The sequence below is a fragment of the Mesocricetus auratus genome, unplaced genomic scaffold, assembly GCF_017639785.1.
Source record: "Mesocricetus auratus isolate SY011 unplaced genomic scaffold, BCM_Maur_2.0 Super-Scaffold_100021, whole genome shotgun sequence".
Classification (NCBI taxonomy): domain Eukaryota; kingdom Metazoa; phylum Chordata; class Mammalia; order Rodentia; family Cricetidae; genus Mesocricetus; species Mesocricetus auratus.
The window spans coordinates 32,220,422-32,246,658 of record NW_024429202.1 but is presented as its reverse complement, the minus strand read 5'-3'; the positions used below and the strand labels follow the sequence as shown (position 1 = coordinate 32,246,658).

The following is a 26,237-nucleotide window of genomic DNA, read 5'->3' as shown; positions in this document are numbered from 1 at the left end:
TGTAAATCTGTCTAAACTACCTCTAGAAAGTAACCTGTGGTTTCTTTGAATCTTGGTTTTCTTATGTTCTCCCTACTTTCCATCCAAAAACACTGCTGTGGCATGAAACACTCAGGGCAAAATCCCAAAGCCGAGAGAGTGCCCTGTCCTACTTCAATGAGGAGCCTATCACTTCGATAAATCTAAGTTAAGAATGAACAGACAGTTATAAAACATCATGGTCCAAAGAGAACACATCTTGCATCACAAACAGAGATAATCATTTTGGACCACAGGAGACGTGCTCACCCTCGTGCCCCACGCTGCTGCAATGCTGCTGACACTTAGGGCAAGATGCCCCAGCAGAGCCTCCTGGTGGCTCTCTTACAGGCTCCGGGTCTGCCCTTCACTCTGTGAGCCTTTGTAACCCTCCCTGTGGCTTTTCTACCACTCCAACACAGACTGTGAGACTCAGCATGGTGCTTGGATGAAGGCTGCCACAGGCATGCAGGGGAGCAGCAATGTGGGGTGGAAGACTGCTGGCTACCTTCGTGGCATGCAGCACACACCTACCTCCCTAGCCCAGGACACCCTACCCTCAGAGGTGTGTTAACATGAAAACAGATGATGATGTAGAAATAGCATGAGTGAGTGAATGAGCAAGTGGGTTAATGACTATAGGAGAAGCTCAGCCTCTGGCAGCAGAAGGAAGAGACACAGGTACCTGGCGGACGATCAGGGTGCCCTCCTTGGACGGGGTCATGGCTGGCTCACTTTCAACATCATCATGAACAATCATAGTTTTCACAGATTCTGTTTCCCCATTGCTCAGATTCAGAGATGACCTGTGGAGACAAAGTCCCCAAGTCAAGGATATCAAGCTGAACCTCGTTATTGTCTCAAAGCTGTGAGGTGAGAGGAGGCAGCAGGCATGAGTTTCCTATAGGACAGCTAGAATTTGGCTTTATCCCTTTGACAGGGAGTTCTTTGCAGTTCACTTTGTTCTTAAGCAAAACATTAGAATGGATACTTCTTTCTAATTACACTAAAACTTCCCTTTTACTGAACCCTTAAACTAAAAACAAAAAAAGATGTTACGAGATATTGTGAGGAGATATTGTGTGTGTGTGTGTGACAGAGAGAGAGAGAGAGAGAGAGAGAGAGAGAGAGAGAGAGAAAGAGAGACTGTGTGTGTGAGAGACTGTGTGTTTGTGAAACTGTGTGTATGAGAGAGAGACTCTGTGTGTGTGTGTGAGAGAGAGAGACAGAGACAGAGAGACTGTGTGTGTGTGTGTAAGCTGTACTCTACTGAGTTCATGAAAACGACATCGGACTTCCACAACAGTGTTAGGGCAAAAGGCTGCAGCAGGAAGACCCTCATCTGCTAACACAGCAAGCACTGACGCTGCTCTGGTGTCCTCTGGTCCTGAGGTGGAATCATCAGCCCCTTCCTGCTCCACATCCTCTTCCTCCTCATCAGTGGTCCCAGACTCCTCACTGGAGGAGGAGTAGTCTGTCACTTTGTGAGGTGGCCGTACATCTTCCACTGCTCGAAGCTCTTTGGCCAATGCAGTCAAGTCCTAAGACACAGGATGGAAAAGAGTTAGGCAAAGGGGAGGTAAGAGAAACAGGTGAAAAGCTTTTCAGGTTAGCCGTCAGTAAGTAATCATGGTTGGTGTCAGAGGGTACCAGGCTAAGTTTCACATGAAGGAGTGTATATAGTTCTTTATAGAAAAGGGCAAATGTCATAGGCAATCATAATACAGCAATCTGCTTACAATAAGCTGACAGCATTTTGTTTTCAAATAGGAAGATTTTATGTCTGTAAGTCTAGAGACAGGCTTTGCTATGAAGATACCACTGTAGAACACCGGCCTCTAATTATATAGATCTGAGTAAACATATCTGGGTTTTCTTTCCTCCACATTTCATGAAGAACCCCAAGCCTACAAAATAGTGGAATGCTGCTAGCATACAATAACCCCTAACTTCCCTACTAGTAACTACCACCTTCCCGAGCTAGGGGCATTCGCAGGGAGAAAGTCTGATTCGCCACATGTCACAGCAATAGGCTGGGCAGTTTTCCACTTGCCTTTCTTCTAGACTTAGCCACATTCCCTATAATATGGCCAATGAATGTGAACATCAGAGGAAAACTTAAAACCTGGCTTCATTTCTTTTTACTGTGCTGAGATAGTTTAAGATTCTTATCAATTTAAATCTAATTTGCCAGAGTGATGACTATTTACTCCTTCCATTTACATGCAGAGTCCAAATTCACTGTTCTACTTAGGAATTTTATTTAAAAGCAATGGTATTTTCAAAAACCAACTATAATATAGCTGTTTTTCCCTTTCTATTTGAAAGTTAGAGTATGTTTTGTTTTTTTCTTTTAATTTGAGCCTGTGAAATACTGGGGACCAAGTCTGAGCTCACTACATCCTGTTAACTATCTGCGGCAATGAAGCAGTTTTAAAACAGGTGTTCAAAAGAAGTAAGTTTGATAACAATAACTATCTGGAGCATGTTTTATCTAAGGCAGCTGGTTCTCATTAAAGTTTAGTTTGTAAAGTCTAGAAAATATAAGTTGAGGGCAGAGTTCAAATTGAAGGCAAGTTAAAAGGCAGAGAGCATTGCTGAAGCTAGACTTGTCAGAGGTAGGGCTTACCACTTCACCCTTCGGAACACAGCAATTCATGGAGGTGGCGAGAGAGGCCATCGTTGATGATGGATGCAGAGAAAAAAGAAAGCAGACAACAGAAAAACAGGGGTGGGGGAAAAGTCCAGAAGTCAGTTCAGGCAGGACTAAAATTTCAAAAGCCTTAAATCCACAGCTACCCACAGTCATGTAACTAATCACTATGACAAGGAGGGAAGGAAGGGCCAGTCACAACCATCATTCCAGAGACCAAAGGCAGCACTCAAGCATTGGGGGGGGGAGCCAATTCACATAGTTCATTTCTAAAGCCAGTACTGCAAATGCCAAGCTCATTGAAAATAGATTAATGTCCAGCAGAGAGAGAGAGAGAGACAGAGAGACAGAGACAGAGAGAAAGAGAGACAGAGTGTAGGGGGCATTCTTAGCTTTTACTTAGTTACCATAAAGTGCATGTTTCCTTTAAAATGCCTATCTAAAAGGCAGTCAGGAAGGATGAGCCCAGGGCCTTCCTTGTCTGCTAAGCTAAGAATGTGGGCTGCAGGCAGCAGACAGTAAGGACATGGCTCCAAGGCGTGGGATAGCAATGGTGCATGCCTGAGGATTCAAGCTGGGCACTGAATCCTGGCACAGCCCATACCAGGGCAACTGGCATCTTGGGAAGAGCCCCGTGGGAACTGAGAAGCTCCCACGTGGAGAGTGTTCCTGAGAGCTGGTGCCATTTCTTCAGCCATTCCTAAGAACATGGCAGGAGGAGCCTTGGTGTTTAGTACTTAGGTGCTGTGTTTCTGTTCCACAGAGCCCGAGGTGTAGCAGCATCTTGACTTCGAACCTGAAACTGTGGCCACACCCCTTTGTACACGGCTTCAGGTGCGGACAGAAGCAGAAAGAGGAAAGCATGAGGTGTGTTCTCTCTCACGCCTGCTCACTGTCTCTTGGGTCAGAAGGGTAGAGACAGGCTGAGGGCCGTTCTTTATTGTTCTGTGCAAGTTGTCCCCCAATAAAACATCCATTTATCATTTTAAAAAATTAAAAAAATAAATGCCTATCAAATAAAAATACATTTTGTGCTGTACTTCTCTGTAAAGAGGACTGGACAGGAAATATAAGGCTGAAGTAGAAAAAAATCTGCCCCACTAAGGACTTCAGAAGTGAGATGCCTAAGGGAGGACCCACAACCACATCCTGGTAAGGGACATTCCTTCTACTTCCTCACACCAGGTAAGTGCCACACAAAAATCAAACCACTGAAGATCTCTCGATCACTTTTTCTTTCTTTTTTCTAGAGACGGAACTTAGAACCCCCCTAAGTGCACCCCACACCTTGAGCCCTTCAGCCACATTTTTATTATAGAGGTGTCACTCAGGCTTGAGACAGATGGATAGTACCCAGTCCTTACAGCAGGCTTGAGAGGTCGAAATACTTCTTTTTTTTCTTCAGGCTTTTTGGCTACATTTTCAAGACGCTGAGATGGAGAGCCTTCAGACTTAGATGATGCTGTTAAGTTCAAGAGACAAAAAAAGCAGAAGCAGATATGTGCATATCATAAGCTGTCCTGGCCTTCCCATTTCCACCCAGCTTCCCATTTCTCCCTGCTGACTTCTGTTGACCACATTAACAGCAAGGTCTCCATGGAGTCTGAACTTCAGGCAAAAACAGGACCTAGGGACACTCTGGCAGCCTTTCTGATGTCTTACTTAAAATCTTGCATCTGTTTCATGGATGCTCCTAAGCGTATAGAACACAGTCAAGGGAGTTTTCAACTACTGTCATCAATAATACTGATGATAGCATAAGCCTCAGAATTCGAACTGGAAGAAATGTGTTCAAATCCCAGCTTAGGCATTTAGCTAATTCACTTTAGGAAAGTTATTTAATTGCTCTCTTATGGTGCTAGATACGTGTGAAGCTACAGCTCTCTGAGTAAAATTATTGTGACTATTAATGATAACTTATATCTTTAGCAACCGATGCCAAAGCATCACTTGAGAAATGCAGCTATAGGCAAACCCAGGTCCCCTTTTACACACGGAGGTCTTCTAATCACTAGTTACAGCCATTGTTCTAAGAGAAAGTATGCAGAGAGATAGCCTACATCTCACTCTGAAGCGTTCACCAGAGCCGCTCTGAGACCCAGGATGGGAACCAGGCTGGGATCCTGAGTTGCTGGACCCTGAGGAGCTGCCACTGCCTGGCCTGGGGACCAGTTTTTCCACTCTCTCCCACAGGAGCCGGGGCTCAATACTGCTGTTAGAAAAGAAGAGAGAATAGTGTCATCCCACCAGATGATGGCATACACGTGGACATGATGTGGAACGTGGAGAGGAGAGAAAAACCTACAAGCAGCATTTAACACAGTGTACTACACATGGTGGTGCAGACCTTGTTCAGAGTTATCATAGTGAGGATAGCATCTTCTTACCGAAACACATGAAATTCATGTTATGGGTGAGGTGAGAGCTGCAGACACAGTCTGGAGCTACAAACATATCTGTCTGAATCAGAGACCCAATTCTTGGTTGGAAACAAGCATCATGTAGATAACTACCCAGAAACTTTTCCATATCTAGGTTGCCCTCATCCACTCATATAGCTCTCACGCCCATTCTTTGGTTTGAGATGTGTGGGGGAAGCAAAACTGGGGAGGCTTTCCTGCTATGATCAGACCTACAGCACACATTTGCTGGGGAGAATCTGTGTCCTGGACACTGTCACAGGAGAATTCCAGTCTTCTCTGGTCATCGGCATTAAAGGGCTGTCTGTAGATTCTGGACGATCATCCATCTAGCCACTTGTAACTATACCAAGGTTGCCTAAACTACAAGTTCAGTGATGAACAAATTGTCAAACACTTAATGATAATCTCTAGGGCAGTGCTAACAAACAGAAATTTCTAGTAGGGTAAACATGCAACACACTACATATCTGGTCTAATATCAGCTGTTATCAGCACTTGAAACATGGCTGATGCCCCACCCAGGAGGTAAAGTACTAATTTTATTTTATTTAATTCAGTCAAATTCCTGCTCAGCCTTGTGTGGTTAACAGCTACCGTGTCATACAGAGCTGTAGCAGGGATGCCTTTGACTAGATTACTAGCTACTGCAGACTGCTGTAACACTGACTTTGCTGTGATGTTTACACCAGTCTATACTTTCATAAAACTCCCTAATTATAAGTTTCTAAGAACCTATTCCCAATTTGTCCATTTTCTATTTTACAGAGAGATGTTCTCATTTCAACTACAATACATACCAAGATTCAAATTTTCGTTTTACTACAAATCAATTTGTTGTTGTTCACACTAGTGAAGTGTGTGTGTGTGTGTGTGTGTGTGTGTGTGTGTGAGAGAGAGAGAGAGAGAGCGCGCGCTCACAGGAAACAAATCATGTCTTTTGTGTACAGCTTTCATGTTGGGAAGAGCACATTTATGAAAACAGACAACAGATGACTCTAAGAGAATGCATCTGCACATTACTGGTTCCTGACATTCTTCTTTTACCTGGTGGAGTTTCTCTGTCCTGCTTGGCTATTTTGCTGTCCACTGCCCTGCAGTGGGGAGTCCCGACGGGATAAGACAGGCGACCGAGATGTTGTTCTCACAGGTACCTTTGGGTAGGAAGACACAGCAGTTAAAACTGAAAATAAGAGATGAGCAACAAAGCTTTCCTCTTCCAAATGCACTCTAACAGCCCTCCTTATGCTGATACGCCTGTCACTAAGCTACCCACCCCCTGCCCTGCACTGATTCAAAGAGCCTGGACAATCTCTACACTCCTGTAACACTAAAATGATGTCTGGACTGAAGCTGGTGGCAGGGAACATACAACAGTTCTTTGCTGAGATAATGTAAGAATCAAGAAATAAGATCAAAGAAATCAAACAATGGTCTACAAAAAGATTAGCAGGAAGCAAAGACTGGCAAAGAAGCAAGAAAATACTTAGAAGAAGCAAATTCCAAATGGAAGAAAAAAATACACTAAAATATACCTTTTAATTTCATTTTGCTATTAATTGCAAAACACTCAACTTAAAATAAAAAAAAATCATTTTGTTTTTTTTCCTCATAAGACTTTTTCTGAAATCCCTGATATTATGCACAGTAATGGGTAACTTCAGTATAAATTTACAATTCTATTTATTTTAGAAGCATGCTGTGTACAATTTTTCTCTTAAAATTTTAAAAAAGATTTCTTTATTTATTATGTATACACTATTCTGCCTGTATGTATGCTTGCACACCAGAAGAGGGCACCAGATCTCATTGTAGATGGTTGTGAGCCATCATGTGGGTACTGGAGATTGAACTCAGGACCTCTAGAAGAGCATCCAGTGCTCTTAACCTCAGAGCCATCTCTCCAGCCCCCTCATAAATTTTTTTAATTAAATTATTTTTAAAACCAGTCAACAATAAAAAGCTAATTGAGCATTGGCTAAATGTAACTGCCTAAATATGGAATGCTTTTCCCTCCATAAAAAGTTACTTTGAAATTTCATTGCCCCTTTAAATCTGGTGAAGTCACCATACCCATAATCAAAGTAAGTAGTTAAGTTTTACAATAAAAAAGAAAAAGCAGCACACATCTGTCTTTCTGCTCCTTACCCTTGGAGGCACCTCGTCACTGTCTGATCTAGACCACGCCTTTTGGGTGGGGTCAGGTACCTCCGACTTAGAGTCAGAGCTTTGACTGAGCACCTCACTGCGGGAAGGTGGACATGGGTCCTGAGAACGAAGATGATGGTGTGCGAATTTGGGAGGAGAAGGGTCACTGAAGGAATGGGATCTCGAGACAGGGGAAACATTGTTCTTGAGAGATGCCAGGTGGGACCACTGTACCTTACAAGAAAACAAAACACAAAACATTCAATGCGTTCTGCATACAACTAGCTTTTCTGGTCAACACTGAATACACACAGGAGCTAGCAGAAGGGCAGCACAGTGTCAGGCATGGAGCAGCAAACTGGTTACATTCTGCTGAAGAAGTGAGAGAAAAGGCAAACGCATACTCAGAGGGAAACCAGTGCCCAGACCTGCTCAGCAGACAGCAGTAACGGGAGCGTTTCCGGGCCCTATAGGAGGAGAGTGTGCAACATGCACGCCCATGTCAGCCAGCCAGCGCAGAGGTGGAAACCACAGGACAGAGGCACTGCTACACTGCACACGTCTCCTCCCCATCACCCTCACAGACCCAGAGTCTGAGACTCCATCCAAGAAACAACAGGACACATTGTGAGTGCACACAAACTCTTCCTATTTTGAGACGGGGTAGCTTAAGAAAAGCCAACTTTTTAAATACACCAATAATATTTTTTCTTTCCTCCTACTCTTCTACATCTTCTATTAATTATGAAAAAAGGGTGGGATTAAAATTTCTTTAGCAAAAAACCCAATGGCAAGTCGCCCTGCCTGGCCAGTGTCTTTCAATTGGGAATTCAAGAAAGTGACTATTTACCAAGTGAATTTATTCAGTTGCTTTAAAAAAATATTCTCTGAAAAATCTATGAAATATTTTCAATACATTGTGTCTTGCTGTTGTAGAATAATTGCCCAACATTACAAATCTCATAACTCTAGCTATATACTTACTAATTAGTACATTTAGTGCAAACGGAAAACGTGAAGTCCTAACTTATTTGACTTCTGCAGATATAACCTGTAGCTAACCCCCAGTGCACAATCTCTATGGCTCATAGGCAGACCTAAACAACCCTAGTTTTGGTACAACTTCATTCTACTAAAACATTTTAAATGTTCACTTGGAAAGCATACAAATGAACATGTCACCTTAAAGCAATAAGTGAGACTCAATGTTAGGTGCCACATGAGATAGTTTCCCTGAGACACTTCACAGGTACTAGCTAGGCCAAGAGCACGTTCAGCAAAGGAGAAACACCGTATTAGTCACTCCTGAAATAAAAAAGAGCCCATGTAGCTCAGGGACCCTTTAAGTCTACTACTCTGAGGTAAGTCTCTCCCTTGTGTTGGGAGAGTAGCATGCCTCTCACCAGGAAACAAGCTCCAGGTGTAGGAGTGAGTGGTAGTCAAACTTTTCTAGCTGGATCTGTTCTCTCACCCTAGTCTGTGTCTCTTTCTTCCCATGTTTTATTCTCTGCTGCACCCACATATTCCCACCCCACCCCCCTCACACACTGTGCCTCAGATCTGCTCCTCTGGGCTCCTTGTAATAGCAGCCACTGTCCAATAGCAGGATTTGTTATTGTGAAGCACATTCAAATTCTCCTGCAAATGCACTGGGCACAGCACCACCATTACTTCTGTCTCGGAACCACCACCTTTTGTCCTGCAGGACAAGGTCAGGAAAGCTTAGTCTCTGTCTGAGGCAGACTGCAGGACAGAGCAGTGTGGGGAAGTACCCAAACACCGTCTTCAGGGAGACAGCAAGCGCCAGGGTTTGAGGCTGACATTCAGCCTGCGACATCTCTGCCATCTACTTTGCTGTATGGACAAGAGGGCAGCTTCTCTGACCACTCAGACAAGGCAGCGTATGGTACAGACCAAAGGAAAGGTAATAAATAACCTTTGTCCTGACCTCCTCTAGGAAATCAATATTTAATCTACTGGTCATAACCTGTTGTGAATCTGGGGGAGCAGGGACTTTTCCAGAAGAATCTACATTTTTGGTCAAATAAATAGAATTCTGCATGGAATTGCAGGGCATCTTCAGCCTCCCTCCAAGGGTCCTTCAGGGAGCTGGGGGCCACAGGGGTAAAGCACTTAATTTAAAATGTCCGGAGAAAAGCTTCTGCCTCTCTTCAACATACACTACAAACCCAACTTTCCAAAACCCTAGTGAAAACCCATTTATTTAAGAGGAAAGGGGCTTCACATCTAAGTCAAGGAGGGGGGAAATGAAATAACTGACTAGATGTATTCCTAACAAGCTGAACAAAAATCTTTTTAAAAAGTCGCAACTCTCTTTTCCCTACAGCTGAATGCATATCCTTCATTAGCGATACAACTACACCGTTCTCTTCTCTTTCCAAGGTGACAATGGACTGCGTGTGGCCCAGTGAGTCACCGCACATCCTCAGCACAGCAAAGGCTGCTGCTGCTACCTGTGGCTCCGCTGGTCTCTGCAGGGCAGGGTGCACAGACTCGGAGTTGCCATTGGAAAAAGACTCTGATCGGGAAGGCACCGGCGGCTCCAATCCTCTGCCTGTTTGCTTAGCCTGGGTCTCAGGGGAGCTGTGGTTAGTCTTTCTAAATCTATCTTCCACCTGCATCAGAGAATTAGAAGACATACATAGCTCCATATTAGTAGGGAAAGGAGAGATGAAGAAGAAAGTCTAAAAGCAGGGACAGTCAAGAGAAAGGCTGTTTTCTTCAGCTACACGAAAACAGAGAGACAGTTGGGGGTGGCATAAAGCAGGGTTAAGATTTGATAGAGGATTTTTAAAACTGCGAAAATGAAAATTAAGCAAAGCAGCCTCTAAGACAGCCTCAGTGCCCACTTTCGCTACTCTAACATTAGGAATAGAACTTGTTCCTTGACTCTCCTCCCTGTGAAGGTGGATGTGGGGGAAGGGTGCCATCTACAGGACGGAACTGCTCAGCACTCAGGAAGCAGCCAAGCCCTTTGCTCTAGCCCCAGAGAGGAACACTTGGTTGCATCCTAGAGTTTGAGGCTCTGTGACCAAATGCACCACCACCTTATTCAAGGAAATCAGGCTAAAGATCCACTTCATCCTCATACTAGTCTTCTACCAGAACAACATTCTTTCATTCATTCCCACTCTAGAGATGATGGTGCCAAGAATCCCTTTTGTGCAGTTTTGCTTCCAATTCCTCTAATATTTGTTAACTGAGGCATCCACATGGAAGACAAAGGCGGTTCACTGGTCCGTTCTGGCACTCACGGCACAGCTCTCAACAGTCACGAGGGAGCATCTTGGAGCTTTTTCAGGAACAACATTTAAGCAACAAGTGAAAGAAGATACCTCCCGAGCTCTGTCAGCAGGGTCGTAGTGAGGCTTGGGCTCTGGAGCATGATAGCTTGGCTTGCTCCTGTCCTGCTGCGGCTGCTGCGGGGGCGGCTGCTGCGGGGGCGGCCTCCTGTGGTCATGCTGTAGAGACAGGAGATATGCTTGTTCTTGTTGCAACTGCCTCTGGAGCCTCTCTGCCTGCCGGTGCTCCTCCATCTCCCGCCATCGGCACTCCTTGGAGAGGGAGAGGGTACACTGAATCTGGGGACCTTGGCGAGCTCACCTCTTCTCTGGGTCCCTTCTTGGCTTTTGTTTGTTTAAACTGCACTGTCCCCTCTTGTATAAGAACAAGGCAAATGGTTGGGATTTTAAATAGCATGTTACCTGTGTAAAATTTGACAGCATTTGCTAACTGTAACATCATTGCAGAGTAAAAGAATTCAATTAAGCATCTGATTCAGACAGACACACACACACACACACACACACACACACACACACACACACATCCTCAGCAAAAATCCTATAGCATGTGTGGTGAGCCTGACACCTTCAGCGCTTTCATATTCACTGAATGCGAAGTTCTGTTTAAAACTTGATAGGCATCTACCAAAGAAGAGCAGTTAACTTACAAATGGAAACAAAGGCCAGTTTACATTGTGCTTGACAGTGTGACCACAGAGGACACCTTCTCTAGAACCTGGTCCCAGAACAAAACCATCACCACAGCCGGCTGACTTAGGGGAGGGACAACGGCCCTGCGGCTAGGGAATGGGACAGGGGCGGGGCGTTACCAGTAACATGGCCTGCTCCTGGAGCAGCTGCTGCTGCAGGATCTCCAGGTGCCGCTGCTCCTCCTCTAGCTGCCGCCTGATGTACTCCTGTCACACAGAAATTACCCAGCAGTCAATACATCCAGAAGGAAAGCATCAGAGTCATCTATGTGGGCAACCAACAACTACTCCAATAAGCTTTACAGCAAACTCACCAAGGAGTGAACACCTAATCTAAAAACAGTCTCTTGTTGAGGACTTTTGCAAAGGCTTCAAGCTGGCCAGTGGAGTGCAGGGATCTAAGACATCCCGGTGGCACACATGGCAGTGTCTGAGCACTGCAGTACAAGATACTATTATTTAGCACATCTAACACAGAACTTTAGAGGAGGATTCTTCCTTTTATGACAGACTCCACAGAAACAGGAGCTTAACTAGGATCAAGGGATTCTACTAGCTAATATCTGCTTATGGGCATCATTTTAAATAATCACAGTTCAGCAATTTTTGAAAACTAAATCTGTTTAAGATCTAAAAACAAAACAAAAATCAAAAAACCAAACAAAATTTGTGTTCTTGCTGATGACTCCAAAGGTACCTGGAATGACTGTAGTCTGAAGGGTATGGTCAGGACATAGACCATGGGCACATCCCTACAAGTAAATTGGCCTGAGCCTTTGGTGCTGAGCTTGTGTGTCTGTGTACTGTGCATGGGCAGACTAATGATGGCATGGCAGTGGGAGAAAATGGCCAGTCTGAACACAATGGGAAGCAGTAATCACATACAAAGCATAATACACAGAGGCAATGATGCTAACTTGACACGCTTAAAGCTCCAGTTTGGAGGAAGGGGTGAGAGGTGGGAACACACTGGAACTTGAAGTTGTACCCATCTTATTTGGATAAAAAGATCAGGAGACCTTTAACCAGTTCCATCAAAGACAAGATGTGTGACCTGCTGCACACATTCAACCTTCCATTATGATTTTTTTTTCATTTGAGAAATGGACCATGAGCTAGCTATGAAATAACATTCTAGAGCAAAAGCATTTTATAAGAAGTCTTTTCATCAGGAAAAGCAACACTGTCACCCCCCACATTAAACAAAACTAACTACCTGTCCTAGAAGGGGAGCAAAGGCAGGGCACAGGGGAGAACTGCTCCATGGAATTAGGTTCTGTTTCCATAGGTGCGTCCTACTGACCAGCCCCTATTTCATGGCACATCCCTTGAAGTGAAGAGCCTTCACTAGCTGAACAGATGCTTGAGGTAACCAATAGCTCTGGTCAGAAGAATACTAGACAACGGGAAATAATGGCCTATAGCCACTCTCAGGGAACCACATCTCACAAAGCAAACTGAACCCCACAAAGCCAGGTGCCTTTCTTACTCATACCTGACTCCACAGGATTATGTGAAGCCACTAAGTGCCTTTGTGATGGACATGTGTCCTTAGCTGTCTACGGAAGGGAATCTGAATCCCAAATCGTATTTTTTTTTTAAACAAAACAGAATTAAATCCTAGCTTAAAAGATCAAGTTACTATACTCATTTATGTTGTGCCTTTAAAATGCAAGACAACGGGGGTGGGGACGTGGGGGCTGGGGGGGTGTGGCATGCTATCCAAACCACATAGAAAATTAAAGCAGAGTAAAACAGAACCAACTTTAAGAAATCCTTAAAGTACAGGGTACTTGCTAGTCACAAATATTTTAATGGTTAAGATTTATTTACATTTTATATTTATGAGTGTTCTGCCTACATGTACATGTGTATACCACGGGATTCCTGGAACTGGAGTGATAGGTGGTTGTAAGGTGCCATGTGGGTGCTGAGAATTGAATAAGGGTCCTCTGGAAAAGCAGCCAGTGCTCTCAACTGCTCAGCCAGCTCACCAGCCCCTATTCACAAAATCTGAAGGACTGCAACTGCCACCATAGCATTAAAAGTGAAGCACCACCCTCAAACCTCTTGTTACAAACACTGGAACACCGCCAGGTGACTTCTTAACAAGTGGCATTTTCACAAAATTGTAGCCCTCAGGTATAAACAAGATAAAATATTAATAATCACCACTATAAACAAATAAGCATTACTGTTAGAGTCAAGAAGTAGACAGTAACACACAGGCTGTACAGGGAGGTTCTAGCAAGCACTGGTGCATCTGCAGACCCAAGGCTCAGACACTCAAGGTCCAAGAGGAGGATCATCACACTTGGAAGTTAGAACCATGGTATGCAAGTACTTTGAATGTGAAACCCAAGCACTATTCAATGGCTCCCATTCACTGGCTTTCTTCTTTATTCAAAGCTCCAAAAAGAATGCTTAATTCAAAGACAGGAAAACCAAGGAAACTAAGAAAAATTATCTCTTGCTTGCATAATGGTTAAGAAATTTACAAGTAAACTATAGAAAGCAATAATAAAATTACAAGCATTACAAAAGCTAATTGTTAGCTATACCAAAAAATTTTTACAAATATACATGCAAACTTACTCAGCCATTAGGTATTTCAAACATTTATTAGAATAGCTGGGTGGTAGCTGGGTGGTAGTGGCACACTCTTTTAATCCTAGCACTTGGAAGGCAGAGGCAGGTAGATCTCTGCGAGTTTGAGGTCAGCCTGATCTACAAGAGTTCCAGGACAGGTTCCAAAGCTACACAGGGAAATCCTGTCTCGAAAAATCAAAAAAGAAGAAAAAGAAAAAAGAAAATGGAAAGAAAAGAAGAATTTCCCTTACAGTTGTTTTTTAATTTCCTTGTGTAAAAAGCTAACAACGCTCAGATATCTGGAGTTCACAGTATGCAAGCCACACTTGTGAACATATAATCAGCAATCATACACATCACACCCGTCAAGACTCTGGCTAGTTCCCAAGGGTCTCTAAGCTGTACCAATTTCTACTCTTTTTGAAGGTAAGGAGTCATTAGTGTTTCCAGTGTGTTTAGACACCTACACTTGTGAGTGTGCATACACATGTGTGTGTACTTTGGTTCCCAAGCCCAGATCGACAGGGTAGCACACGCCGCCACAGATACGTGGTTAACATTCTTTGTAAACTAACCTGCTCCCGTTCCACTCGCCTCTTCTCCTCCTCGGCCCGTCTCCTCTCTTCTTCCTCTTTCCGCCTTCTTTCCAGCTCCTCTAGACGCCTCTTTTCTTCTTGTTCACGCCTTCGCTGCTCTCGTTCCTGTTGCCTCCTGGCTTCACGCTCTCGTCTTTGTTGCTGCAGAAGAGGAACAGGGTAGTTACCAGGGGTCTGCCAACTGTGGTTCTCTGAGATTTGCTGACAGGGATAAGCAACTGTCAATGAGGCAAATCTTCTGCTCCTTCCTCTACTGGTCAACCATTCTACATTAGCAAAGTGTGTAATGTTCCTTTGAGTCCTTACAGGGTTTGGTTTTCCACCCTGACAGCAATCATGCTCACTGCCTACTGCACCACACCACCTACTGCTATTCATGGGTATCACTATCTAGGACTCTTAAATCAGAACAAAAGAAAGAAGCGATTCAAGGGCAGAAGAAATGAAAAACAACAGAAGACAAAAAAAATCTTAAAACTAAGAAGCATTCATGAGGAAAAAAAAACAAAAACAAAAAGAAATTGTCATCAGCAAAGAAAGCAGGCACTACTATTATTGCTAGAAATACCTCAACACTACCAATGAGCATGTGTGAATTTCTATGTCCTGGCTTTGTAAATACCTAAGATTTAAAAATCATTTGCTGTACCCAATATAATTCTCTTTACAACCCTAGGAAGTCAGGATCTCATTCAGAAAAAAAAAAAGACTCAGAAAAATAAAATGACTTGTCCAATGTTACCAGCCAAAAAGCCTCTGCTGGAACAGCCATTCTGCATCTAAAGTTTACTCTGTAAGTACATGCCACCTAGCACCCCACTGACAGATAGAGGGTACAACCAACTCGGTAGACTCAGCCTGTTCTAGACATGCACACATATACAACAACGGATAACACAGCCACTCCCCTAACTGGCTGCTTTTGCATAATGACATAGCATCTGTCAGTAAAGCACTTTCGCTGTGGAGTCTAGAGTTTATGAGTTCTTTTTATGAATATGGGACAAGCCAACTCTCAATATATGGTTGCTAGTTACAAACTATCACTGAGCACCTAAACTTAGGTTGCACGTAAAGGAAATAAGTTCACTAGTGGCTACCCCACTGGACAGCACCTCTATGGAATATATAGTCACTCACTTTCTCAGGAAGAGAAAACTGACACAGTTCACAAATTTTTAACTGTGACACCATGGCAAACACAGGAGTTGTTAGAGCTTAGTACCCCTCTGAATTCTCTCTCCCACACTCAACTGTGTTTGTGGAAGTAGGACATGACTTCCTCACAGCCTAAGGCATGTCCAACGTGTATGGTGCCTGGAGAGGGTAATGATGTCCACTGATACTTGTGCAATCTTCCCACTGAGTTCTAATCAGCCTGTAGTACTGCTGCTGCTCTTTATGTCGGTGTTTGCTTTTAGAAGCATTAAGTTAATGAACACAACTCACTTAGGTTGGAGGAGAGATCATAAAAAGAATGGAATACCTATTCAAAACCTCTACAGTTTTGACAGCAAAGGCATCATTCAATTTCATCCAAGTCATACATTTTCCTGCTTGTTATTTGCTAGCCTGTCTTTATAGGTTTTTTTAAAAACAAGTCTTTGAAAAGAAGTCAGACTATGTTATTATATGTTCAATGTAAAGAGGGCAACCAAGAACCTGTGTACAGAAGTATTCACCAGGCAAGACTTTCCTACACACCATTCTCTTCCGGCCTCTGCTTAAATCTACCAACTTTCTGGGAATCCACTTTCACTCTCCTCAACAGGATTGCACTTATTTTCAGGGACATATTCCCTAAGCAGCTTCCTCAGGAAAAGTGAAAACGGTAAAAAGCTTAAGAACCTGTACGGATCTAAAAATATTATTTCTCAACAGAAAATTGTAGCTAAGAAAATAATGTCCCTACAGACTTTCTGAGATGCTCTTAACATCTGAATTTTGGCCCTGAACACTCAGAGCCCACTGACTCTCAATACTTGGAACAGGAGCACAAACTGCTCTGCTCTGTGTTCTGTCTTCAACACAGGGACTCTCAGACAGCATATGGGCCTCCACATGGGTCTGTCTCTTTTTGTTTTCAATCATGTGCTGTGTATATAATGAGTCTTTCAATTCAGAAACTTGTACCTGTTGGGTTTTGATTTTTGGTTCACTATGTGGCCCAGGCTGGCTTTGAATGTTTAATCCTCCCGCCTCATTCTCCCAAGTGCTGGGATGGCAGCACACACCTGACAGAAATGTGTGTTTCATTTTCTGTGTGTTCTCCCTATGACACTGATGTCTTAGAATGTCTACTAAGGTAAGGTGGGGCTCCTGGATCAACTGGCTTTCTCTTGTTCTATTATTCATCAACTGTTCTTCTTTCCCTATTTTCTAAGAGTTTTAAAACACTTCAGGAATTCTTATTTAAAATATTCTTCTTTCATGACTACACCTCACTTTTCTATGAATATTTTGTTAAGTGCATACGTACATACAGGAGATGGTTCTCATTTCCTTCAAAACCCTCCTTGGCTCTGTTGTTGGGACCAAGTCAGGGGCCTTGCATGTGTAAGGCAAGCACTCTGCCACTAAGTGCCCTGTTCTGTTCCACGCATCTTCCACTCTTCCGGATGGAGACACTCTTCAGTGTCTGCGGTCTTGGCTGAGCACTTCCACTCAATACATGGAAAGTACCCTGTGTGAGGCACACAGATGGTCAGATAACACCTCGGTCCTCACTGCTTCTTACAGCTTTACGTTCTTTGCACTGGTCAGGTGTCTCCAGGGAGAACTTCACAATACTCTGGGAATCTCTCTACAAAGTGTGAGGAAAAACTATGAGGAAGAGAGGGCACTTAGAATGGTGTGGCTGCACCAAGCGTGTGAACTATCACTGAGGTGAGCATGCTGGCACCAAACTAACATAGCCACCGAATGTGCTTTCTGAAGTCTCTGCGTGCTTGGCTATGCCTCATGCTGAACATCTCTTGCCACAGCAGAAGCCTGCTCTTGGAGAACAGAATCTTAAACGAACGCCCTGAGGAAATCTGACAATCTCTGTCTCTCTCTCTGTATCCTCCTCCAACAAACCTTGCTTTCAGTCCTATCCATTATTGCTTCCAATGCCTACCTAATCTCCACATTCAGTCTTCTCTCTTCTTGTCTCTGGTTTTTATAACATCTTAATTTTTCAGTCATTTCTGTGAGATTTCTCAGTGAAAGAACACTGGCTTCTCTTCCAAAGAACTCAGGTTCAGTTCCCAGCACCAACAGGGTGGCTTACAATTTATCTGTAACTCCAATTCCAGAGGATCTGATGTTCTCTTCTGGCCACTGTGACACAGTACACAGATATACAAGCAGGTAACACTTAAAATAATAAATCTTTCTTTAAAAAAACTCAATTATTGACTGAAAGCTTTCAAAAGTCATTTTCTTTTTAGTTTCAAGTGAAATCCCTTTTTTAGGGATTTAAGTTCTTTGAAAGTATGGTTATATTTAGCCCCCCCTTCCATGTGTAAATCACCTTTGTGAGAAGAATAAATGATTTTTTATTTTATATACAGATACATATATATGATGATGCTGGAGATTGACTCCAAGGTTTCAAGCATGCCAGGCAATGCTCAACTACTACTGAGCTCCCATCAGCCTGTGTGTTGTGTTTTTTATTAAATCCAACCCTCATATCAAGCACATAGCATCCTAGAGAAAACTGCTGCAACTGTACTCAGCATCTCATAACCTTAGAGAAAACAGTGACTGAATTTTCCCCAAAGAAAACTTCCCATATTCAGATACCAATGTTTGCTGAACCAAAATTTTGTCAAAATTTAACTAAAACTAAAAGCACAAGACTCTGTCAAAAGAACATTCAAGAACCTATAAGAGGCTCTTATAAACAAGACAGCCACTGTCTGGGAAACAACTGAGCCACTGCTGACTGGACAGAAAGCAGGGCCTTAGCTTTGGGGCACAGACTGCAAGTCCCTGAGACACTGTACACCATTAAAGCCAGAGCTGTGAAAAAGGTAGCACCAGGCCAAAGGCTCCCTGACGTCAGATGCTAATGAGTTACAAAACAATGGCCTTTTGTATGTGATCTCAAGTGAGGAAATGGTTCTTATTCCTTTGAAATGCGTGGAAAGCCTCCGAAAAATCTGAGGAAAGGAGTTCAAATTTTCCCTTCTATGATCTCCAAGCCAAAAATCACAACAGACACATGATGGCTTATTAATTCTTACTGAGAAACTATGCTTGCCTAATGTTTACCCCGTTTCACAAAGAAAATTTCTTTTCTCTCACTTCCCTTTGTCTTTAACTTATTCACCTCTACCCATCCCTCCAAGCCCCAGAGGAAGAGCTCTACTGAGTACAACATACTCCATGCCCACCCTCGCTGAGGAATGCAATCCCCAGTTGCAAGGCCACAGCTGACTCCAGGGATGACCAAACACAATAGGGAGAGCACGGACTAGAAACTGCTCTTTAAACGCCCACAGAAAGAACAGAAAAGGGGAAAGTGAAGTGTCAGCAAAACTAGAAAACCCATCACAAGACAGCTATGCGAAGTGAAGACACAAGAACGAGCCCCTGTGTTAAGGCTGCTGACTGGGAGAGGGGAATTTCTTGGCTGGTTTTTTTGTTTGTTTGTTTGTTTTTTTTGCCTCTTTAATAACCATTCACTGCTCACCTGTGTCTGACCTAACAGCCACGATAGATGAATCCTTTTGGAATGCACTAATACTCCTTGCTTCCACCAACCTAAAGGTTAGGAGGTCATCAGAGAGTTTAGCAGCACCTGGAGTGTAAAACAGGCTTCCTCGCATAACAAGGAAGACTTCCTGAGGGAAGCATCTTGACTTGCTTGTCTTTAGGTATTTGGGGTAGCATGGACTGTTCCTAGCCAGGATCACTCACATTTGGCTCCAGAATAAACTCTGTCTTACTCATCTTCGTTTCCATGCACAGCACACCAGCAAACAGGAGGCAGAGCAGCTGGTATCTAGCTAGCTAGGGGAGTGGCACATACTTCTGAAAGGTGAAGGAAGGACCTCTGTTAGGAAGAAAGGGGACAAACCTAGCTACAGCAAGGCTAGTTTTATGACAGGTGCCAAAAAAGGAGGACTTCTGTACCATGGTTTCCCTTACTCCTCATTTCTAAGCATCTTTTGCTTAGAAATCATTTAGGCTTTAGGGTTTTAAAACATTATGTTCGTTTAGTATGCACATGTGAACAGCATGCTACTACAGGGCACATATGGAGATCAGAGGACAACTTGGAAGAGTCTGTTCTCTCTGTGGGTCCCAGCGATTGAACCTTAGGCCATCAGACCATACGGCCAGCACTTTGCCCACCAAGCCATCTTGCTAACCCAACATTTCCTCATCTTATGAATGAGGCTGAATATCTTCTACATTGTTCATAACAGGAATTTTTATTTAAAAAAAAAAGGCCTGACATAGTCTTTTATATAAAGGGTCACAAATACCTCAGCCTCAAAGATTCCCAAATTATCTTTCTGGAACCTAGGGTGCCAACAATGCTTAGAGAACTGCCGCCAATTAAGGAAAAGAAGCTAGATCTCTCAGGATCCCAACAAATGGATTCTATCTGGGATAACACTTGCCATTCCAGTGTCTAGCTCTATTTGTAAGGTTTCTTGTTATTGTTGGAGAATTTCATACATGCATATAATATGTTTTGATCAAATCCACCCCTCATTTTCACCCCTCCAATTTCCCTTACACCACCTTTTCTGTTTTTTAAATTTTTATTTTACTTTCAGCAAATGAGTGTTTAGCCTTCATGTTTGTATGTGTAATATGTGTGTGTTTGGTGAGTTATGAATGGTTGTGAGCCACGTGCTAGGAATCAGGTCTGGGGTCCTCTGCAAGAGCAACAAGTAAGTGTAGTCTCAATCACTAAAGCATCTCTCCACTCCCTCTCCCATGTTTAAGAAAAATGATGCCAGAGGTGACCCTGAGTGTGAATTTACATTAGATTATGAACTAGCAGACTAATGGAAACATGTAAAGCAGACATCCCTAACCTACTAGGTATCTATTTACTGAGTGAAACAAAATGACCCAAAAACTTCATTCTTTCTCCTTGAACTGCAGCCAATTTCAATACTGCAGCCTGAAAGACACTGTCACGGCCCATGTTACAAACACACTCCAGATGATACATTCCCTAACACAAGTTATAGCACCAAAGGGTAACATTTGCCAACTTCCTGTGCAGTCACTAAAACACAGTATTAGACATGGTCAGAGTCTCTCATCCCAGTACCTTCAAACTCATTCTGCTTTTCCAGGCTGTTCACAAGAGTCTTAAATATTTTTATAGAGATTTGCAAGTAAATTTTTATAAGTACACAAACACGTAATGATTTTTCAGCATAAAAGTTCAGCTGACTATATTTACATATCCCCCTTAGTGAGGCACACAATGGTTTCCAAGCAATGAACAAATCCACAGGATATTCAAGGACACCATGCCAACATACACTGCTACATGACCTAGGCGACAGCATGTTTAGCTATTTAAACTAAATCCCACTGGAAATGTCATTGCAGGGCTTTATTTCTGATGATTCTTCTACTAGAAAAAATGATAAAGGTGGGAAAACAGATGTCCAAATCAAATGGAAACAAATGATGAATGAGAAACTAGAGGCTGTAGCATATTAAGTAAAGGGCAGTTAAGACAAGAAAAAACACTTGATTCTCAAGTGAATTACAAGGAAACTACATTTCTGTTAATTAAAATAAAAACAACCTATAAATAATTGCATTACCAATGCTGAGAATACTAATTTCTTAAATGAGCATGGTGTAAACTGTACTTGCTTGTCAGAACAAAACTAATCTTATGAAATATTGTGTTTTCTGAAATTCTTATTCCTTTTTAAAAAATACATTTATTGTGTATGTGGGGGCGTATGCATGTGCATGTCACAGCACACGTGTGGAGGTCAGAAGACAACTTGTTAGAGTTCATTCTCTCTCTATACTACCTAGGATCTGGGGATCAAACTCCAGTTGTCAAGTGTGTAGCAAGGATCCATCTCCCTGGCCTGAATGTTTTCCTCTTAAATCCATTCCAAAGTTAAGGTATTTAAAGAACAATGTTTTCCTTATGAAAATGTCCTGAGTGTCAAAAAAATATAAAATTGGGATACAAAAGCCAAGAATGGCAAAGAAATTAGGCCAAGTGTGAGCAAGTCAAAGTAAGCACAATAGAAACACTTTAGAAAGCTGGTGTAGTGCCATCTTAAGGACCTTGGAGTTCTGCATCTCACAATAAGTTAAGTGTTAGGCATGTCCTCAAGGAATGTGAAACATGCCAGTCCAAAGCACAAGCTTACCTTCAGAAGGTCTTTGAGCTGCTATTATGTCATTACCTATCATCTCATTACCACTTACCTCAACAAGTCAGATGGGGTGTCTGACTATCAATAGATATGAATATGGATATGGAAAAGACCAACGTGGATGTTTCCTACCTCTTCCAGCCGCCTCCTCTGCTCTTTCTGCTGTTCAATCCGTTTCTGCCTCTCCGCCAACAGCTGCCGCTTATACTCCTCCTGCTCCCGGAGCTGTTGCTCCTGCAGAAGCTGCTGCCTCCGCAGAGCCTCAGAACGTTCCTTGTTCTCCTGCTGCAGTCTTAGGAAATCCCGTCGCAGAGTCGACTCTCCAGGCACATTGACGATGGAACTGAAGGGTAAAGAGGGCTATCAGGGCTTCATGCATCACCGTGGCCCCTGAAGGAGCAAACAGCATGGGCATCCTATTCCTCTTCTACACACAGGTCTCTTAATGAGAACTTAGCCCAGGAGTTCAATCAACACGTCCACCACAACAACTATGCCTACAGCTCAGAAGGTTCGCATCATCCTTTGCCATTTAGTAATGTCTGAAAATTCAGTACTAGATACATAGTAAGCATTTCTACATGGAACTCTCACATCAATTCAACAACACATTCAACAACACAATGGAAGGCTGAGCTCACCTTCTTTCACTTCAATGCTCTCTCTCTCTCTGGCCTTCTTACTTTCCATCATTACAAAGAAACAGTAGCACTCATTGGTGCTCAGCATCAAGCCTGCCTGTATTCCCTGCCACTGCTTATGAGCAGGGACAGCAGCAGGCCCCAAGCTGGCCTTGTGAATGGGCTTTGCACAGGTAATCAGCAAGCACTGTTCTGTTTTCCACAATCCCACATCAAAGAAAAAAGCAAGAGAAAGCCTCCTTTAATTCTTTTTACCACATATGCCACTGTGTATCTTATATGTGCTACTCTGCAAGCAGTTCTAGTGCTCATGAAATCAATTCTAACTTCTCTGAAACTTTTAGTTTGAAATGGACTCAGATCTACTTAAATTACTGTAGGATTTCTTTAGTAAAACCTTATGTCCCTCTTCAAACTCTTATTCCCAACAAATGGCTTCCATGGGTCTCAACACATTCTTCAATCTTCCTTTTTGTTCTATACTCAACCACAGGTAAGGTCAGTCAGGATGACTGCCAGGCAAACTCATTACTAAAGTAAAAATTTAAAAAAAAAATCCTTTTCTCTCCCAGCTTGACTTCACTACACTTTGGGAAGCCAGAGAGAAACCAAAATGTAGATCACTTGCTAACTGAGGAAGCCAAACGCTGTAATCACATTTGCAGTCGGGAAGAAAATGAAACTCTGGGAAAAAGTTTTCAACAAAGGTCCTACGGCACTGGTTTGGGAGCGGGATGTTTCTTTGTGTAGAGGCCTGACTGTTCTGGCTGGCAGATGATTTGTACCACTGTGCTTCCTGGAACACTCAGTGTCAGCAGCAGTATTTCCTCATCTCCAAACATAAAACTAGATTAAAAACAAACCAAAAAGCTAGGTAACAGTTTGGAGTAGGGAGCTAATCATAGAAATGTCATGAGGTGAGAAGGGCAGACAGAAAGCAAGCCAGTACCATCTGTTACTACCCAGAGCCTTGCAGAATGCCGGCATCAGTATCTGTTACTACCCAGAGCCTTGAGGAATGCTGGCATCAACAGCGCTCGATCGTTCATAAAGCAGGGTTACCTGGGCTCTCCTTCCTGTTCAGGCACTTCCTCCTCTTCCTCCTCACTCCCACTGTACTCATACTCGGTTTCATCTAAAAGACAAGGACAAGAGAAACAGGAGAGTTGACAAACCCTGACAGGTACCTGCAGAGGCAAGCATTTCCAGAGGCATAATGACTAACACAAGATGCTCTGTGAAAATGGCATTTTGGAGAAGGAATTGCACAGGAGAAGAGATGCTGACTTCCCCCATCAATGGCAGTAAATTCCCTGAGTTGACCACACTCAGTTTTTCTTCACTGATAAATTCTCATATGTGGGATTTTCTGTGATAGAGTACTCAAGAAAAATAACAACACCAATACATTCATGAAGAAATTGATTTTGGTAACAAATTAAATATAAATAGATGATACATATATAGATGACAGAGATAAATGGTAGATAAGTAGACAAACAGAAATAAAAATTTAACTACTGAATTTAACAAAGGCAACCAAAATCATAACCAAATAAATTACTTTCACCTCTGAGCTTCCACTGAGGTGGCAAGAGAGAAAGCGTTGCCAAATGGAAATGAAAATAAAAATAAAAGGAAACATTATGCATGCACTTTGCAGTAGCCACAGAATTAAACATTTCCATGACACATGACGGAAGGAGAGGCAGAAAGAAAGAGAGAGCCTGAGGATAGGGAAGAGTGCTGTGAAATAGTTCCTGGAAATGACAAGGCTGTTGCATTCAAGAACTCACTGCAGCTATGGCTAACTGTACAAGACATGGACAAAACCATTCCGGCTAAAATTCTGGCATAGATGGGGGAGGTGCTTTCCAGACTCCACCCCTTACTGAGGAGCTACAGGTAGCCCATAGCTGCTGGGGGAGGGTTATCATTTTTCTTTGAAAGAACTGAGGTAAAATTAAAATTCACAAGTAACCTAATCAACAAAATAGCAAAAAATATCTCAAACAAAACAAACAGATGTCTACACACAAGAGGTGTTTAGAACCCCAAATAGACATGCCCAGAGAACACCCACGCCCCATCACAGCCAAGGTGTCAAAGATACAAAGCAAAGAAGAAATACCAAAGCTGTAAGGGGAAAAGCCAACTTGTAACAAAGGCAGAAATTTCAGAATAGCATCAGATCCTTCATCTGCTGCCCGAAAAGTCAAGCAAGCATGGAATAATATATTTTACACCTTGACAAGAATTAACTGACCATTAAGACTGATGTGCCCAGCAAGGTTATCTTTAAGTATTGATGGAGAAAAAAAGAATATTTCAAGACAAACACAAGTTAAAGCAATTCATGGCAATTGAATGACTTTCAGCAAGGCAGGAAATTCTTAAAAGTATACACAGAGAAGAAGGTTTAATTCACAAGAATACTGAAAGGAAACACTTCATGGAAGGAAATGAAGAACAAGCCAGAGCCAAGAGTCTGGAAAAAAAAAATCAGTCATGTGCAACAGAGCAAACCAGAAAACCCCTAATCCTAAGAGAGGAGAAGCAAAGAAAAACTAATAATCCAACCAACCAGAATACCAGCCAGGAAAATCACAGGGACTAGCAATACTCTCAATAATGACTCTAAGTGCAAACAGCATTAACTTACCAATAAAAAGACGGAAACTGGCGGAGTTAAAGCACAAGGCCACTGTCTATTGTCTCCAAGAAATACACATGGCCAACAAAGATGCACAAAAATTGAGCCAGGAGCTAGAAATCAACTGACCAAGCAAACAAAGCTGGTGAACAAGCAAGCAGAGCAATAGCTGTATCTGATACAGTAACTTTCAGCCAAAGTCAGAAGAACAAGAAGCACTCACTATAAGAAGGGAATTAAAAGTAAAATATGTGAAAGGTTGCAAACACCCTGATAGTAAAAGATGTCAAAACTCAACTGTCATGTATAGATAATTCTTCCAAATTAAAAATCAATAGATACTTTAGAACTAGACTACACCAACAATAAACTGGACTTAACAATATCTATAGATTATTCCATCTTCACACAGAAAAGCTTATGTAAAATTGATACCATTATAAGCCACAAAACAAGCTTCAACACCCAGATAGGTAGAAGGTAGTAGACAGAAAAGGAACTCCTTTTATCTTACCAGACCACAGTGGAATACAAGTAGTAATCAACAGTCAAAGAAACCTTGGCTCCCAAACAACCCACTTCGGAATGAAGCAAATGAGAAAGACAGCAGTGTACTGAGCTTCTTGTGTACCGTCCAGAGAGTCCTAAGACAGAAGTTTATTACTATAAGTGACCACATTAAAAATTCAGAGATCTCAAATAAAGCTCTAGAAAAGTGAGAAGCTAAAACAAAACCCAGCTCATCACAAGAAATTAAGATGAGAACAGAAAGTAATGAAATAGAGACAGAGAGAACAATACACAAAAATCAATCAAAAGATCCAATTCTGTGAAAAGATGAACAAGACCGACAAAGTTCTACTTAAACTAACAAAAAGAGAGAGAAAACCCAAATTGATACAAAGAGATGAAAAGCAAATTTTTATACCTAATTCCAACGAAAACCAAAAGGTCATTAGAGAATGCTTTGAAAACGTATATTCCAAAAGGCAGGAAGACAGAAGAAATGAATCAATTTGTAAAGGCCTACAATGTACCACAGTTCAATCTGTAGGATGCAAGCATGTAAATAATGTAAATAGGCCCTTAACAAGCACAAGACTGGAGCAGTGATGGAAAAGTCTCAAAGGCAAGGCC

General features: G+C 42.5%; 1 protein-coding gene across 50 annotated transcripts in view; it reads right to left on the bottom strand.

Moving 5' to 3' along the window:
- Nucleotides 1-26,237, bottom strand: part of Map4k4 (mitogen-activated protein kinase kinase kinase kinase 4) — a 140,135-nt gene that overhangs the window by 16,459 nt on the left and 97,439 nt on the right. For 5 of the 50 annotated variants that reach the window (XM_021230279.2, XM_013117351.3, XM_013117359.3 and 2 more), the window contains exons 11-23: nucleotides 23,510-23,582; nucleotides 21,939-22,149; nucleotides 14,419-14,580; nucleotides 11,375-11,461; nucleotides 10,596-10,814; nucleotides 9,714-9,875; nucleotides 7,240-7,473; nucleotides 6,139-6,245; nucleotides 4,732-4,883; nucleotides 4,036-4,133; nucleotides 2,648-2,656; nucleotides 1,384-1,559; nucleotides 704-824 (exon numbers count right to left, since the gene is read on the bottom strand). In XM_021230279.2, the coding sequence (XP_021085938.1) occupies nucleotides 704-824; nucleotides 1,384-1,559; nucleotides 2,648-2,656; nucleotides 4,036-4,133; nucleotides 4,732-4,883; nucleotides 6,139-6,245; nucleotides 7,240-7,473; nucleotides 9,714-9,875; nucleotides 10,596-10,814; nucleotides 11,375-11,461; nucleotides 14,419-14,580; nucleotides 21,939-22,149; nucleotides 23,510-23,582 (1,811 nt within the window). The remainder of the gene's footprint in view (nucleotides 1-703; nucleotides 825-1,383; nucleotides 1,560-2,647; nucleotides 2,657-4,035; nucleotides 4,134-4,731; nucleotides 4,884-6,138; nucleotides 6,246-7,239; nucleotides 7,474-9,713; nucleotides 9,876-10,595; nucleotides 10,815-11,374; nucleotides 11,462-14,418; nucleotides 14,581-21,938; nucleotides 22,150-23,509; nucleotides 23,583-26,237) is intronic. The other 45 variants (XM_013117357.3, XM_040729387.1, XM_040729375.1 and 42 more) reach the window with 27 other exon arrangements.